The sequence below is a fragment of the Bactrocera neohumeralis genome, chromosome 5 (genome assembly GCF_024586455.1).
Source record: "Bactrocera neohumeralis isolate Rockhampton chromosome 5, APGP_CSIRO_Bneo_wtdbg2-racon-allhic-juicebox.fasta_v2, whole genome shotgun sequence".
Lineage (NCBI taxonomy): Eukaryota > Metazoa > Arthropoda > Insecta > Diptera > Tephritidae > Bactrocera > Bactrocera neohumeralis.
Genome location: NC_065922.1, coordinates 31,750,669 through 31,768,307, shown reverse-complemented (window position 1 = coordinate 31,768,307; position 17,639 = coordinate 31,750,669). Strand labels below are relative to the sequence as shown.

The window sequence follows — 17,639 nt, the reverse complement described above, 5'->3', positions numbered from 1 at the left end:
ACAAATGTCAAGGAATGTTTTTTCGAATGTAATTAAATGTTCATCATTAAATTTGAAGTTTCTGTGTTCTTTATTTAAAAAACTAGGGAACCTCGAAATGGATCGCCATTTTTAACTTAGAATGTTGACGAAAAAAGTGGTCTGGTGTAGAAGATCTGTTTCTTGATAGGAAAGTTCAACGCTTGGAATAAATATTTCGAAAAATAAGCGTTAATATCATAGAATATAAAAAATATGCTGAACCAAAACAAAAATAAATCATAGGATTTGACCTTTGCTCGTTCAGATAAGAAGCAAGATAAACGGTTTTGTCATTAAACGATGACAAGACTGTCTTGATATAAACGTTCAATGCACCTAACGAAAGAAATACCATACATTTTCGAGAAATGAACTTTGAATAATTGTTGGAAACTTAAGGACACATTTTGGTCTAGAGGCTCAAGTTTTTTTTGAAAAATATAAAAAAGCCTATATTTTTACAAAGATTTTTTTTTTAGTAATTATTCTAAGAATATATAGAATAAATTTCAAAATAAATGCGATAAATTAAAAGATATAAACAGTTATGCGTCCACGAAGCAGAAGGAGAAAGATTATCATTTCCTTGTCCTGACGATTTTTACTTTCGGGGTCATTAAGAAAGTTATACAATGATGAATTCTTGACAAGACCAAATGTCAATGTCATATGAAAACTGGAAAGCAGAAAAGGTAGCTATTAGGGAAAAAGTATTCATGAATTTTTATACTCTTGACATAGACACATAAATATTAATAATCAGGGTGACGAGACAAGTTGTATTACGAGTGACTGTCTGTCTGTTTGTTCGCTAGTGCAATCGATAATTTGAGTAAAAATTAAGATATCTTGATGCATTAAGCTCAACATTAATATGAAATACTGTTATTTAGTATAACGAATTGCATTATGGAGAGACATATATGGTTTAGATCAAATCAAGTGGGCGTGGCACCGCACTCTATTAAGTTAAATATATGTAGTATATATCTCCCAATTCAAGAGAGAGTACATTGTGTAAAATCACCCGAAAATGGTAATTAAATTCCCTGGGTAAATGATACTTTAAAAAAGTGGGTAGGATTGTCCATCATTAAAGGCTTTCGGTGATTCAGTTTTGTCAAAAACACAAACCTACGAGTGGTACAAAGCTTTCAATGCGGTCGAGAGATCGTTGAAGACATGCCTCGTTCTGGACGGCCTTTGACCTCTGCAACTGATGAAAATATTAAAAAAATTAAGGAATTAATGGTACTTGCAATTCTTCAGGCAAGTGTTAGAGAAATGGCAAGAGAGCTCGACATCTCTCATGAGTCCGTTCGAATGGTTTTAGTGGATATTTTGGGTATCAAATGCATTCCAGCTCGACTCGTCCCAATGAAGATGAAGTTTTTTTTTTTTTAAGATTACCGTTAACATATCTCTTTGGACATTCTTGAACATGCGAATTCCGATATCACAATCGTGGAGCGCATTATAACTGCGTTTGATACTTGGGCTTATGAGTTTGTCAAGCAAGCAGGTCAATAATCATCGGAATGGAGGAAAAATACGAGCCGAAACCAAAAACACCTTGCCAAAGTCACTCAAAAATCAAGGTGATGCTCATTGTTTTTTTGATATTCGTGGTTTAGTGCTTAACAAATTTGTGCCGGAGAGACAGACGGTCAATAAGGAGTTCCATTTGGCCGTATTGAGGCGTTTGCGTGAGAACATCAGTCGAAAACGGCCGGAATTGTCGAAGAACAATTCATGGATTTTACACGATGATAATGCTTCATCGCATCGATCTACGATTTTGACCAAATTTAAACCTAAAAACGCAATTATTACCACTGTATTCACCAGATTTGACTTCGTGCGATTATTTCTTGTTCTTCAAACTGAAATTGTCGTTCCCTGGAACCAGTTTTCAGTCAGTCGAAGGGATAAAACAAAATTCGCTGAAGAAGCTGAAGCCCATCTCAAAAAGTGTTTATGAAAAGTGTTTCGAGTACTAGAAAAATCGTTGGCATAAGTGTATTACATTTGGTGGAGCTTACTTTGAAGACCACAAAATAAATATTGATATAGTAATTCAATATTTTGCGTTTTATTTACAATATTCGGGTACTTTTTTGTCACAGTAAAGCGGCTGATTAAAATTTTAGATCTTGTGTCAAGTTGTTTCGAGAAAAAGACGTTAAAGTTTCGTCGTTAATTTAACTAGTTCTAGTAGCCACGATTCTGAAAAATTATTAAAATTTAAGATAACTTGAATTTCTTTAAGAGAGACATACGAAAAACTGATCTTTTCCTTATTCTAGGTTAGAATACCCTTTTAAAGTCAATTAGAGGAACGAGCTTGAAGAGGCCAAAACCCAAAGGAGATGAATATGAGAATTTCGAACAACTCTCGCGCTTCTTTTGAAAAGTGTTATTGTTTCATTGTGAATAAAGTGAAACTTAATACATACATATATTATATTGTTATTAACTTGTTAACGAGGGTTATCGGGTTGACGTCGTTATTAACGATCGCGTGGGTGCACCGATTTGTCATATGAGTTGTTAAAATATTTTATTGTTGCAAATTAAAGAAAGTTTCCCAAACCAAAAGCGAATATGGGAACACGCAAGCGCAAGTATCAATATATATATATGCTATAGCTTTATATTTGTAATATATGTACGAGTATGTGTGTAAATCTGTGTCCGCTAAAGCGCCGAGCTGCGACAGCATTTAGCAAGTGTATTTTATGTGATTCGTTTGTAATGGGGAGCAACTTAATTTACTTATCTACCCTCGAGATGTCAACCTTTTCCGTTAACCGCATTATTTGCATACGAAACAATAATAACAACACAAACATATACAATATCAACAACAAATTACAAGCGGTGTTTCGCGATATCGCTGAAGAGGCATCAACAGCGCGCAGACAATCGCGGCAACGAGAGACCAGAGTGAACTGTAAATTTGTAAGCAATACGCCGGCGCAGCACAGGAAGCCACATTTGCACACAGTTGTGGCAACTTAAATGATTTCCAATCAGTGCTCGGGCAGCAAAGTTGACTTACTGCCGAGTGCGCGGAGGCAGCAGCGCGCCGGTGGTGGCTGAGCGGATGCTCATGTTCGCATGCGCGACATAATCGACACGCAGATCTGCGCGGCGACGACAAAAGCAAATGACAGCAGCGGTGGCAGGAGTCGGAACAGTAACAACAACAGCAACAAATATTATGCAGCATCAGTAGCCGCAAATCAGTTAAAGACGTTGCCAAATCAGCAGCAATAACAAAGACAGCAGCAGAGATAAACAAAAACAAACAACAATATCAACAACAAGAGCGCAACATTTAAAAACAAAAACAAGCTGGATAGTGGCGAAAATAATGTCAGCGAAAGCTGTGCAAATCGGCGGCTCTCAGCGATTTTACAACAGTTTTGCGATTTGACTGCCTTTGGCTTCAAGTTTAATCGCAAATACAGTGTTTGTAGTTGTTGTTGCCTTCAACGCTGAACATCGTGTGCACAGCAGTAATAATGTGTACAACAGTTGTTAGTGGTTATTGACGATCGGCAATCGCCTGCTGTTGCGGAGTGGTTGTTGTAGAAGTGGTTGTTGATCATGTTGTTGTTGTTGTTGTTGTTGTAGGCGCTGTCAATTGCAAAGATGACAAAATGCGGGACAATTGGCTGGCAGCAGCAGTTTTTGTATAAATCTCTTTTGTTTTTGTTGTTGTTGTTGTTGCAGCTCATCTACATATCGATTTCAAAGCTTCCGTCCCAGCTATGCCAAATTCACCGTTGAGTTACGTGGAATCACTGCGCATCGATCGCGTTGGTGTTTGGCTCCGTTGCACAGCTGTGAAGCCGTGCATGTGTGTGTGTGTGTGTATGTGTGTATTGCGGTCACAGATGTGAATATTTTAGTCGGTATTTAAAGATTTTCTTATTTCCGCATTGGTAATGAGTGGTGCGAATATAACTGTGGACAGATGAGTATTACAATTTTGGTGTCTTTAAAAAGGGTTCAATTAAGCAGTTCGAGTAAAATAGATATCTACAATAAGGACTATAAGCTTTGAAGATTGGATAGATCTACCCTTGAATATTTGCAGCAGTTTGTGAGTGAAATTAGTAGAGAAAGACCAATAGGTAAGCACGAAGAGTTCGAAATCTTCGACTGTTACCGGCTGATATCGTTCTGAATACCGTTAAAACCGGCCAGACGAATAGACTGAAACTAAATCCATACGATTTTTAGTTAGCCCTAACATTCAAAAGTTAATTTTAACATTTTTTATCTAAATATGCGAGATCTGAAGCCTTTGGGGATTTATCTGAAAAAAAGCGGAAAATTCGAAAAGAAAATTTTGAGATCTTTTTCTCATTATTTTTCAATCAGCAGATTTTCGATCGAGCAGTGGCAAAACAGAGCTTCCAAAAGTATTAGAAGATAAGCTTTGCTGAGAGCGAAGAACTCACTAGACCTCTTATCCACTACCGTGGGCCAGAAGAACTTTGCGACTTTCCAGTTACTTGTAAGTGACCAGATCTTGAGCTCACTTGTGGCACAAACTTCTATTTATGAACCGCAAGAAGTCAGAAGAACTCATATTCGTTCCTATTCTGTAGCAAGTAAGTTCGAAGTAACTACCCTATAAAGCTGAACAATCTTGCAGATTCCTTTAATTCCGCTGGGTTCAAGTAACCAATACAGTCTAATCATGAAGTAATATTATGCCAAATATGAGCAGTCTAGACATCCGATCATAAACCGCGATGGTACGGCAGCGAACTGAAGGCTAATATTGCCGCCCTATTATCCGAATGGATAGTCATCACTGTGAACAAGACTCCACACTGTGGTAGTAGATATCCTGATAGGATGACGCTGTAATGGACATGAAGCTTGAACCTTGAGTGGATAGATAGCCCCTGACAGTCTGCTCATCCACCAAATATCTCTGTAACCATTGATCCATTTGTAAAAAGCTTACCGCCCATCTCCTTCAACGACTCCCATCCATACTTGCCTCGAAATTATATGAGCAGATGAAAGACCGTCGGGGCTAGGCTCGGCGGTCTATAATCCAAGTATTTTGTAATGAAATCAAACTGTGCGAGAATTCTAAAGTGGAGCCTGGCAATCATTTAGGGACCCGGCTTCTCTGAATCTAAGAGCCACACATTTTTTTGGTACAAGTAGTCTTAAAAATTTCTGGAAATGCAAATGCTTGGTTGTTAAAAAGCTTATGAAGAGGAAGGACCTATTCTCGGCTACTCTCCCTAAGGTTAAGGCGAGAAATTCTTACTTAGAGTATGAAATGAAGCTCATTTAAATATTGTGGAGATGAGTGTAATAAAAGACATATACAACAAAACCGTCTAACTGTTTCCAAAAGCTTTAAAATAGGAACGAAATCTTATGAAACTGCGGAAAAGGATTTGCTAAGGGACTATTGAACTCCAGCAACTTAGACAGGAAAGCAGTAATCAAGGCGACCTTGGTTCGTATACCGGTCAGAATTGTCTTGGTTCACAAAGGCATCGAAGTCGATGAGATAGTGGGCGATATTACCAAGAGTGTTGTACGACGTTATGGGATGATATAACGTGATCCACTTTGGTAAATCCATGCACTATCTTTACGACGATCTGGACAAAAGTATGGTAAAGAAAGTTAATATTAGATGGAATGATCTATCGCGACGCAAACTGCAAGAGTTATGTGGTCTGGATAGAAAAGACCGTAAGAACATGATTGGAATAATCACTGGTAACAGTCTGGTGGCGGTACACGCGTGAAAAGTGGGGCTAACAGATCCACATGACTCCAGGAACTGCCAAAAGCAAGGCACCAGAAAAGCACTGAGACATTGGAAGAGGTATAGATAGTGAGAACGCAAAACCTTTTAAAATTCGCTGGGATCCTTAAGGATGACTACTCCTCATGAACTACGTAACGGCACTCTATCTGGCATAGCTAAGAACCAAAATTTGTCTATGCGTGTCTCATAAGCCTACCAGACTAAACTCACCTATCGTATCAGCAAACGATGAGACCAATGATGGATGAAGATGAAATATTCGAACAGCAGATTCTGAGATAGACAAATTTAGGTATGGGTCAGCGATCGTGATTTCAAATTGATCGAAGAGAGAAATGAAAACTGTAACATTTTAATTTAGCGACTTCAGTACCGGAGATTTTCCTATGTAAGTTCAAGGGTTAATAAACAGTTCCAACTACTGTTGAATGAGACTGCTTGTCTGTTTTTGAGTGTTCTAAGTGGAATTGTTGACCTTACATGACGATTTAAAATGCTGTCAGCGGAGGGCGGATAAATTTTAATGGAGCCGGCCTTTTTATGGGTTTTATGGGTCAGCCGTTCAAAATAGTTCAGGCAGTTAAAGTTAAAGACGCTACAAGACGAGCTTTCTGAGATGGAAATGAGATATTTTTTTTATTAGAAAACACATAACATACTTCTGAGACTAAAATTATCAAGTAAGCAGTTTGAGTTTAGCTGTACGGAATTCTAAAATAATTATCCCCTCAAATCCACAGCTTTGTATAATTTTTCGTGTTTTTTATTTCACAACTTTGATTTTTGCTGTGATTTTGTGCTTCAACGTCAGAGCTTCTATGACTTTTATATTTACTGAAAAATGTTTTTATTGAAATTGATTTCTCAAAAATTATGTGCCATAATAGTTATAATAGTTTTGTCGATTACATCGTTAGCGCTGTGCAACCAACAATTGAGCAAAGCTTATCCAGGTCTGCACTACCATGCCGAGCATCCTGAGCGGAGTAGAGGCTATAAATTTCTAATTACTGGCGGCTATCGGCCCACAGTAGCGAATCTGACAAAATATTTAGTTTCGATAAGTCATGCGAATTTTAAGAAATTTTTTGGTGACGCACATTTTTGCGGCGGTGCCATCGTGAAACCGAACACAATTCTAACAGCCGCCCATTGTATAAGCAAGTAAGTGCCTTCACCTTGAGCTAAAATCAGCACAATAAAAACCGCAATTATTTATATTCGACATAGGCGTTTGTATGGCTTTCAAATGATGCGTTCAATTATCGTAATAGCTGGTACACCGAATCGTCTACAGAAAACCGAACACACACAAATTATGAAAGTGAAACGTGTTGCCGTGTATGGCGAGTCCAAAACCGAGAAGTCCGTCGATATTGCGGTTATCATTTTGCAGCGCAACATACGCATCGACAATGTGACAACAGGCGTATTGCCGCTTACCGATCATCCGTTTCGTGCTGGAGAGAAGTGTACCGTTCTCGGTTGGGGGCGTGTATTCGATGTGAGCTCCTTCCACATATGTTTTTGTGTTCTTCTCCGTTGAATGTTGATTTGTTTTGTGCTTCTGCATTTGCAGCACGGTCCGATGCCGGCCACTGCTTTGTACGTGGATTTGGAAATTTGGACACGTCGAAAATGTCAGTCTTATAAAAACTTCTATACGCCATCCTTGCTATGCGCCGGTGTACCCGAGGATCCCGAACGCGATTCATGTGCAGGTGATTCGGGTGGGCCATTGATATGTGACGAGCAAGTAGTGGGTATTGTTTCATTCGGCATCGGCTGTGGCACGCCCGGCTATCCCGGCTTCTATACGAACGTCTACAGGTACTTGGATTGGGTGAAGAAAAATCTCGCGTACCGGTTGCATATCAATTATATTATAATGGTCAAATTGATATTTTTCTTATGGTTATTGTAAACTCAGCCATTTTGAAGAATACTTGAAATTGTATATCATATATATACTGTTTCCTTTTCTAATACTTGCTGTAAGAGAGCACAAGCACTACTTTTTGATTTCCGTACTATTGCCGAGGTCACTAATGTTCATGGTTTGTAGCTCCATTGCTTCAGGTGACCTCGTTTATAGGTTTTGGTAGGAAAAAAGCCACGCTGGCCTCAACTAGCTATCTAGCGCTAGCCATTCTGATGAACTATCGTAGGAATTCTATAATCTTCTCGTTTCGCCGTTGCTCTGAACCTGTTTAATGAGTTCTAGTTTTGTCATACTTGTGGCATATCAGCTTCCTTGTCTTGCATTTCTTTATTGATTTCCATCTACCCTGAGCTATTTGTTCAAAATACGTAAAAACTTTTGATCGTTCACAGCGACCATGGTATTAACTCCGCCTCTAATGCATCTAAAGAGGCTCCTAACTGGGTCAACTCGTCAGCTTTTTCGTTTCTGACAACGTTTATGTGACCGTCATAAATTATGGACGAGTGGAGTTGATCTGCCAGTCAGCTTAAAACCTTCCTGCAATTGTTGATTAGGCTGGTAGTAATAAGTGGCGTCGACCAGGCTAAGATACCACCTGACTATACAAGAATATCATGGCTTTTCGTATCCTTCTGTAGTTATTAGAAAACCACAGGTATAAGCTGGTCCATTTTGGACTTCGGTATAGATAAAGATTGTATCCTTCTTCCCCATCTAAACCTCTTCCCCATTCACGTAGGTAGGCTCATCCTAAAGTGAATATTGACTTAACCTTGCGGGTATATAATCTGATTTACTTAAGCTTAGCTTGTTCAAGATGGCGTCATGTCCATAATCCTTCCTGTTGCAACCTCCTAATTCCTTTATTCTTATAGCAGAATTTGTTAACTTGGTTTCGAGTAAAGATGTCTCGGGGCAGTTGATGCAGGAGCATATTAAGCGCAAGAGTCGGACATGACTTCATGGCCTCAGTAACCCTTGCCTTGGCTGCTCTCTATCGAAAAACTCTTAAAGGAGGTAGAAGATATATCCGGGGGCTAACTTCTCACTGACACGGGATAATGAAATAATACGTCAATTTCGTGGTTCATTATCACAGTTTAGAATTCTGACTTTATTATAAAGGAACCACTAACCTCAGTGGAAAGATTCTATAGATAGAAATAGAAATTGAGGTAGAGGTAGAGGTAAAGATAGAGGTAGAAACAGAGACAAAGATAGAGAATTGGAGACAGAGATAGAAATAATGATAGTGATAGAAATAGAAATAGAGATAAAGATAGAGATAGAAATAGAGACAGAGATAGAGATAGGGATAGAGATAGGGATAGAGCGAGAAACAGAGATAGAAATAGAGAAAGATATAAAAATAGAGATAGACACATAGATAGAGATAGAGATAAAGATAGGGATAGAGATAGTGATAGTGATAATGACAGAGATAGAGATATATATAATTAGATAGAGATATAGGGCCTGACTGTGATAGTACGCCTTCTACAAAGTTCAAAGGACTATTATCTTTTTAAAGCTATCTTGCAGAATATCGTGGAAAATTTTAATATTTTTTGTTTCCAAGCAATCTTTGCCAAGTCGTGAAAATGAAGAAAATTCGGACTTAACCCTTAGATACTACAGGTAAGAATTTGGAAGTATTTTTTGCAGCCAAATCACTTTGAAAATGGGATTTTATTTTGTTACTCTTGTATTAAATTTTCCAAAATTCATGTTTGCTAAAATTTCATAAATAAATAAGAGAAATATTAGAGTGCATTGCAAGAAATGTGCTTTAAAATTACTACGAGAGAGTGAAAAAAATAATCAAAATCCTCTGACGAACTACTATGAAGCGCAGTGAACGGTTGCAAAGTAGAAGAGTGGCACAATAGTCTCCACACCAGTAAAATCCAGAAGGATGCACCTGTCGCGAGCGAGGCTATAAGAAAACACGCGATTACCACAAAATAAATATGTGTGAGTGTGTATGAATGCATGTGGGCAACAAAAAATGAAATGAACAAAAAATCTACCGACGCGAAAGAGCCACAAATCCTGTTGTGAACTGGAATTACACCTGCGAAAAGGATAACAAGCGCCCGAAGATAGACATACACACAAAAACACAGAGCAAACATACAAAACATATACTTGAAAATAAACATCGAAGGAAACTCCGCGAATTATAGCAAAAGCAGTGAAAACCCGCAAGAAAGCAAGAACAATTAAATCGAAATGGAATTAAAAAATTAAGGGAGAAATAGCGATTAGCAGACAAATACAAACAAAAGATTACAAGCAACAAAATAGTTGCACTTGTTGCAAGTCTCCGTTGCAAACTGCAACTGCTAGACAATGAATGACACTTAATGTCCTGCAACACAATGCAATTTTGAGGAACTTAATAATACTCGAGAGGGATGATGATGACAAGTGTGTCGTTGGCGAGTTGAATGATCACATTGTCATTGGTAATTTGAGGCGTTCTGACAACACACCCTTTCTTTGTTTGTCGGCTGGACGCACGCCTTTTGCGCATGCGTAATATTCTTTGGCCGAAAGGACATCTGAAACGGAGCGCCACTTGCACAATAATGTCACCGCTATTGTGCGCACACACCCCCACGTATCTCTAACAAGTGCAATTACACAGGTGATTCTTTGCGTGTTGGCATTGGCCGCAATTTATCAACTGTTATCGCAGATTTCACACGAAAATTTGTGGTGACATTTTGTTTAGAATTTTTGTTTTTATTACATTTTTCTGCTAGACAAGTTTGTCGGCTTTGTTACAGAGTGATTCAGGTAAGATATTTGAAGAAAGAATTACGATTTTTGTGAATAATCGGTGATTTTGAGTAAAACAATTTGAGGGATAAGTTGGGTGTGGTACTGAAGTTTTCAAACTCAGCTGTTTATTTCTTAGGGTATATAAAACCATCATCCATCTTGAGACCCAGCATTCATTATTGGATAATATTTCATTAAATTTTTTGACCGAATAGACCAAGTTCAGCACGCAGTGAAGCAAAAAAAAACAGCCGTAGCTGAGAGTGTAACCGAAAACCGTTGAGAGTCTATTCGGCGCCGTTCGCAGCAACTCGGACTGACGTATGGAACAACTTGGCGCATTTTAAGTCAAGGTTTGAATTTTATAGCGTTCAAAATACAGCTTGTGCTAGAACTGAAACCGCTCGATCTTCCGAAGCACCATCGTTTTGCTCTATGTTTCAAGAAGATTTGACGTTTTCGTTTTGGGCCGATCGATTAGCCACCACACCGTTAGACTTTTTCTTGTGAGGATATGTAAAGTCAATGCGAACAATCCCGCTTCGATTCAGGCCTTGGCGCAAAACATCACGCGTGTCATTCGGTAGTTACCAGTCGAAATGCTCGAACGAGTCTTCGAAAATTGGATTCAATGGATGGACCATCTGAGGCGTAATTGCGGCCAACATTTGAAAGAAATAACCTTGAAGAAATAAATGCCAAGGAATGTTCTGTGGAAAGATAATAAACACTCCCCATTAAATATGAAGTTCCTGTGTTTTTTCTTTAGATAACATCTAAATGGATCACCCTTTAAAAAGTTTCACTCAAATTAGAAGTTGTGGTTCAATCTTCGAGTTCTTAAAATCTTTTATTAAGACCTGGTTTGGAGAATGGTATCGCTTTTTGAGGTGTGACCGCTGGAGACAACTTTTTGATATTTACCGTGATACGGGTCGAACTCAAGTTCAATGTTATAACGCCTTTCTACTCACTAAACCATGTTTAATCTTTTACGACCCTTTAGCATAAATTCTACTAACCCTTAAGATGATCTGCGTTACGACGGCTTTGTCGTGAGTCTGAATCAGACTGCCTGGACTGTCCGGTATGTAATTAGCCAAAAATTACAATTTCTTTGAAAATTCCCACATTACAGCGGCTGGTGTGACCAAGTCCTCTGATGTAAGTTGGAAAGATATATTTTATAGTTTTTTTATCTCTAACACAAAACCGCTCCGAGGAACTATGGACTGCCTGGAAGAAAAACATTGTCATGATAGGGAGAGTTCCGAAGCAGTTGTCAATGTAATTGGGCAGATGTTCATATTTCATAAGAACTCAGTTATTTTCAGAAAAAAGTTTTAGAAAGTGTCCTTGGGAAATGGAACTGTAGTCCTTTGGCTTAATTCTTCAGATAGCCTAAATATGGTAGAATATGAAACTTTGAACATGAAGTGTCGTTTTATGGATCAATCTTCAGAACAGTTTATTGGCGTGAGAAAACGGACTGCCGAAACTCACTGTAATTATACATAGGAATATTTTAAAACATTACATGCACCAATGGTATATTGGTTCTACACAAGTGTGGGTAATGAAAAATACTTCACTAACTACTGGAATAGGAGAAAAAATACATTTTTTTGGATATTACATGTGCTATGAAAACCTTAAAGCTCCAGAAGTCATTCTCGACCAATACAAATCCAAGAAATTATGTTGCAGTTCTTACGGCCAGCCAGACTCAGCTTCCCTGTGGGCATGGTATTATATCCGATCTTGGGATAGAACTTGAGATAGAATAGTAAAGTGACTGCGATGGAAAGAGATTCAGGTATAATTAAACACAACACAACTCATCACGAAACTATGACAAATCAAACATAATCAGTTTTTTCATTATAAACAAAAAATTGAAGAAGTAATGAAACTTTGATCTGTGATCGACAGTTCCAATGGCGAAAACTGCAAGTCCACCAAGAGGTCAATGGGTGAAATAAGAACTGGAACGGGCTTCCTCTGTAGTAAACCATATACAGAAGGTGGCTGTAAACTAAATGACTGCAATTCGGTGTTTCAGGCTGAAAGGCTTAACAAAAGGGGTCAAATGGGCTTTTGTTCTAACCAACAAGCATATTAACCTGATTAAAGTTATTTGTAGCGCCAATATTAAGTCTCACTGCATTAAGATATGCAATCCAACAATAACTAACCCCTCAGTAGTTACCTCGGTTAATATCAGCTGGGTACTCAGGTCGTATAGGAATAGAAGGAAATGGGAAGTAAGACGAGCTAGTATGCTGGGGCAGCTGGAAACACAATGCCCATAAGGCATGGAGGAACACCTGAGGCCTTGGAATACTAGCAACACAGGGCATAACACAAAGTTACTTTGGGGTAGTGTTGCTGGTGGACAGTCCAAAAGGTCCCACTTCTAGGCAGAACGGAACTTAGTAATATTGTAGGAGTCATCACAGGGCAGTTATTCTTACGATTCCATCTTCAAAAGATGATAATGCAGAGCATGGGCAGGAGCATTATCTATAAGAATGTCCAGCCTTCAGCCGGATGAAATCCATGGCTCTCTGTGCTCTAACTTAAGGGTCATTGGGTAGCCAGATCCACCCTTAAGGCTTAGTTGCTGAATAAGGCTTAATTTGATTACAACCAATGAAACTTCGACAGTACCCTAACAAAGGTTAATAGTATAAAGCAATGGAATAATAGTATAGAGATTCTAAGCTTATAGAGCAATCTATAGGCTTCATCCAGAGCCCTCTTCTTACTCCACACTGATTTACGTTAGCTTCTGAAAAAAATAAATTTTTAAGCAAATGTTGTGACATTTATTTTAAAAACGGATATATTTTTACATTTTAAAATTCACAGCATATTTGTAACTGTCACCAAATATTATAAAACCATACATATGTATGTATGTATGTAGGTCCATAAAATATTTTAATATTTAAAATTCGTCAGAACAAATCAATCAGAAAGCGCTCACACCGGCGCGCAGCCAGTGCGACAATACGAGTGGGACCAGTCGCCTGCACGCTGCTGCCTGCTTATGCCACATTTCAAGCGAAAACGTATGCAGGCGCTCATATTTTTGCACATCAGATCATGTAATCAGCGCATCCTTAATAAATCATAAATTTATTCGAGCAAATATTTCTTCAAGCAAACAGGCATACAATTGCTGTGCCCATACATATGTATGCGTGTGTGTGTTTGTGCAACGATGCATAAGTACGACTTTATTTCCGCGCATAAGCATACACTTGTCAGTGGGCACGGCCGTGTCAGTCAGTCAGGCCGTCAGCGCGTCACATGACCCATTGTGTTCGCCGCATTCGCGTATTGATGCCATTCACTCAAGTGGTGTCCGCTGATGGTGTCCGTAGTCACACATCTCAAGCGACGCGCCACCAGCCGACAAGCGCTGAACTTGCGTACGAACGGCGAGCGCGCGGACAGCATGTCCAACAATTGATGCAAAGCGCTGGCGTTTTTTTCTTGTTTTTATTTTATTTCTCATATTTACATATATGAGTATGTGTGTGTGTGTATCGCGTTGCATGTCCGTCCATTGCACCGTACGCCAAACTTACAGCAACTATTTATTCTTATGGCGTTCTGCGCATGCGCGCCGATATGTGTGGAGATATGTTTATGCTGCGATATGTACATATGTGTGTTTGTGTTCGCATCATAATGTCCGTCCGCGCATACAGATTTCTGCATACATTTTCTGGAGCTCTGGCAACAGCGACATTGTGTTCCTGTCCGGCTTCGCTTGCTAAATACATTACTTGTTATTGCTGTTGTTATTGGTTTGTTGGTGTTGTTATTGTTGTTGTTTCGGCCGGTTGTCTTGTGAATGACAAACGTATTATTAACTTCACACAAAAAGCGTTCGATTTTGCACCGTTTGCTGTCGCTGAGTGTCGCACCTTCGCGCACAACTTCTCACACGGCGCAACTGCATATGTATGTGTGTATGTTTGTTGTTGGTTTCTCCATATGGACTGCTCAGCTCATCATCCTGCGGCTTCCCGTGGCTGCACAGCCATACCGCCCGGCGTGGTTCGACTCTTGACTTCGAATTGCCATTGGCCTCCAGTGGCTGGACGCGCTACAGTTCTCTGTGAATTTTTTTGTTGAATATTGTTGTTGTTGTTTGGTTTTTTAGTGTTTGTGTGTGTAAAATTGCAGTGAAAAGTCTTCGACGAATATCATTGACTAAATGCATGTATTTATCCGATTCAGATACATTTCGATGCCAAGGCATACACAAACCTGTGCACATACATATCACATAAGTATATATGTATATAAATGTTTGTATATATGTTTCTACCCGATTTCGCATGCATCATCTTAAGCTATTGCATACATGAATTTTGGCTTAAGCGATTTGTTGTGCGAAAAACACATACACACATACAAACTGTAATGCGAATTGAAGGAAATAAATACAGAAAAAAAAGAAGAAGAAGAATGATGGGAAATAGCCGGAAATCATAATTCGATTGCAGTTGATTGACTGTTTGCAGCGCAATGAGGAAATGTAAGTATGGATGTAACAGCTTGTTGGCAAAACATTTCATTTCCAGAAGAGGTAATAAAGCCGCACTTCGGAGAAGTAAATCTGCCGCTTCCTTGAAGACACTAGAATGGTCTGGCAATCTGAAACAAAAGTTGATCGAGAGCTCTCGATAGAAGACTCCGCCTGCAACTTTCCTTTGAGCTTCTTTTAATCCGTGAAATAGTTTACTGCGCCTCTTCTCCAGTGATTCCGCTCCATCCACATAACCCTATGTGCGCGGAGTTGATGCCGTTAGGAGTGAGATTCACAGCGCGGTGGTCCAAGTTATTAGGGATGCCGTTGAAGTGTTAGAAAATTTCGGAATGTCCCTTCTGGGACCGTTAATTTGTTCAGTGATAAAACCCTTCGGAGCAATATAAAATGGCATTGACAGCAGAGATCTTACTTTGCTCAGAAATCAAGCCATCAAATATTTGATTTTTACTTAATATGTGAAGTTTTAACAGTTTTCAGTTTGGTCTATTAGGAGAGACCACAGTTTTTTAAAATCACTCACTTTTATTGATCTATCGAGTAAGAGCAATAAGTAAACGGATTTAACGCTAGTGCTGGTCTACAGTACATAAGCGGTAATATAAAAATAGATTCAAATTATCGACGTAATTAACTAAATTTTTCCATTTTTGTTTTTTTTTTTCCAACAGAATAGCCCGCTGTGTCTATTTCTATACACACCAAATATGTATTACGCCCCAGTTGCTGTGTGCCTCGCAGCCTTTCACTTGTCTAATTTAATTTTCTATATTGAAGCTAGACTTAGTGAATTTGTTGTTGCGTTGGTTTTAATTAACTTATGAGTAAATTTTTCCATATTTTTTTTTTTTTTTGTGATTTCAACAGAATAGCCGTGCTCGTCTAGTGGTTAGGATTTTAGTACAGGTTCGAACCAAATATGTATGTACAGTTTTTATACCTCGCAACAAGTTTGCTGTATTTAGTTTTGTTCACATCACGGTTTGTAAGTCCTAAAAATCAGATATAGGGTTATATATACCAAAGTATCAGGGAAGCTAGACGGATGTCTTAGTGAATTTGTTGTCCGTTGCTGTTGAGTTTTAATGGGAGTACACGTACCTTGGCTCCATAAGAAGGTATAAGTTCGAAGATGGACAAAATCGGCCCACTGCCACGCCCACAAAAAGATGTATTTAAAGATATTGATGAATATATTGAGTGGGCGTGGCCCCGCCCCCTACTAAGTTTTTTTATCTCGGAAACTATATGAACTGCCAAAAATTTCGTTTTCTTCAACCATATACAGTTCAAAAATGGAGAAATCGGATAATAACCACGCCCAGTACTGAATGTTCAAAATTTGAGACTAACAAAAAACGTCAGAAACACTAAATTTTACGGAAGATGGCAGAAGGAAGCCGTGATCGTAAAAATTGAAAAGTGGTTAGGACCCGATTTCAATGAAATTCGTATATAATTGTGGCCGTAGTAACCCAGGTTCGAATCCTGGTCACGGCAATGCTTACCAGAGAAGTATTGTCACGCATGGAGGCAGCTTTTTTATTTAACGTTTAAGAAGATTTGAGAAGGTACAACAAAATGGATCAGGCTTAAGGAGAACGAGAGGAGCTGATTTGTGCATCTATTTAAAATATATAATCTCAAATTGGATTGCGCCAGAAATTGTTCTTACCTAGAAGTAGGAAGGCAATAGATATAGAGTTTGTAGGAAAGTATCTGCATATATACTAGCTGATGAAATTGCCAAAAGTGGCATCCGCTTGACTACCGAACAAGTTTAGCATTTAGGCAAGTCGCTAAAAACGATAGACAATTCCAAAAGAGCTGATAGAGGAATCAGTGTGAGATGGAATGCCTTAGGGGCTCACCCAGTATCTAAAAGACTGCAGGACGGTCACAGTTTAAAACTTACTGGCATCACATGCGAGTCGTAGAGGCATTCTTATCGATGACACTTGTAGAAAGTGCAAAGAAGTAGGCATGAGAAAGGCGTTCAAACACCTTCTCTGATCTCTGAGATCTACTGCTACTTTTAAGGCAGCTACCTCCTCTTAGAGGACGCTACAGCGTTCAGGTGGCCTAAAACTGGAGTTGGTGGACAGTTCCCGACAGTCTATTCCTACACAATTTCTAAATAGGCAATAGTAAATTTGCCAAGAAGTTTGTAACACTAAGAAAAAAACATCGGATACCCTTAAACTATGTAGGTATATAAATGACCAAGGTGACAAGCTGAGTCCATTTAGATGTGTCTGTCTGTCTCTCTGTATATATGAGCACTGGTTCCTTAGTTTTTGAGATATCGACAAGAAATGTTGTACTTTTAATTTTATCCCCATGAAGCTACTCATTAGTCCAAATCGCCGATTAGGAACCATGGTATTATATAGCCGCCAGTCAAACTGGCCGATCAAAACCAAGATACAATTTTCATAAAAGATAACAATTTTATTCAATCAAAGTTTTTTACAGTTGGGTATCAACTCATTACAAAACAT

The 17,639-nt window shown here is 38.8% G+C and overlaps 1 protein-coding gene and 1 long non-coding RNA gene across 2 annotated transcripts in view; one reads left to right on the top strand and one right to left on the bottom strand.

The window, feature by feature from the left end:
• The window catches only part of LOC126759580 (uncharacterized), a 497,180-nt gene that overhangs the window by 197,793 nt on the left and 281,748 nt on the right, over positions 1 to 17,639 (bottom strand). The gene's annotated exons all lie outside the window — the stretch shown is intronic.
• LOC126759546 (putative trypsin-6) lies at positions 6,681 to 7,763 on the top strand. The gene is made up of 3 exons (XM_050474410.1): positions 6,681 to 7,003; positions 7,070 to 7,343; positions 7,419 to 7,763. Exons 1-3 carry the CDS (start codon positions 6,681 to 6,683, stop codon positions 7,761 to 7,763), a joined length of 942 nt encoding a protein of 313 aa, XP_050330367.1.

Bases quoted from the DNA above. Each gene is read 5' to 3' on its own strand.
- LOC126759546 (XM_050474410.1), top strand. From the start codon at position 6,681: ATGTTTTTATTGAAATTGATTTCTCAAAAATTATGTGCCATAATAGTT. The intron at 7,004-7,069 runs GTAAGTGCCTTC...TATTCGACATAG, and splicing joins GCCGCCCATTGTATAAGCAA to GCGTTTGTATGGCTTTCAAA. The intron at 7,344-7,418 runs GTGAGCTCCTTC...CTGCATTTGCAG, and splicing joins GTTGGGGGCGTGTATTCGAT to CACGGTCCGATGCCGGCCAC.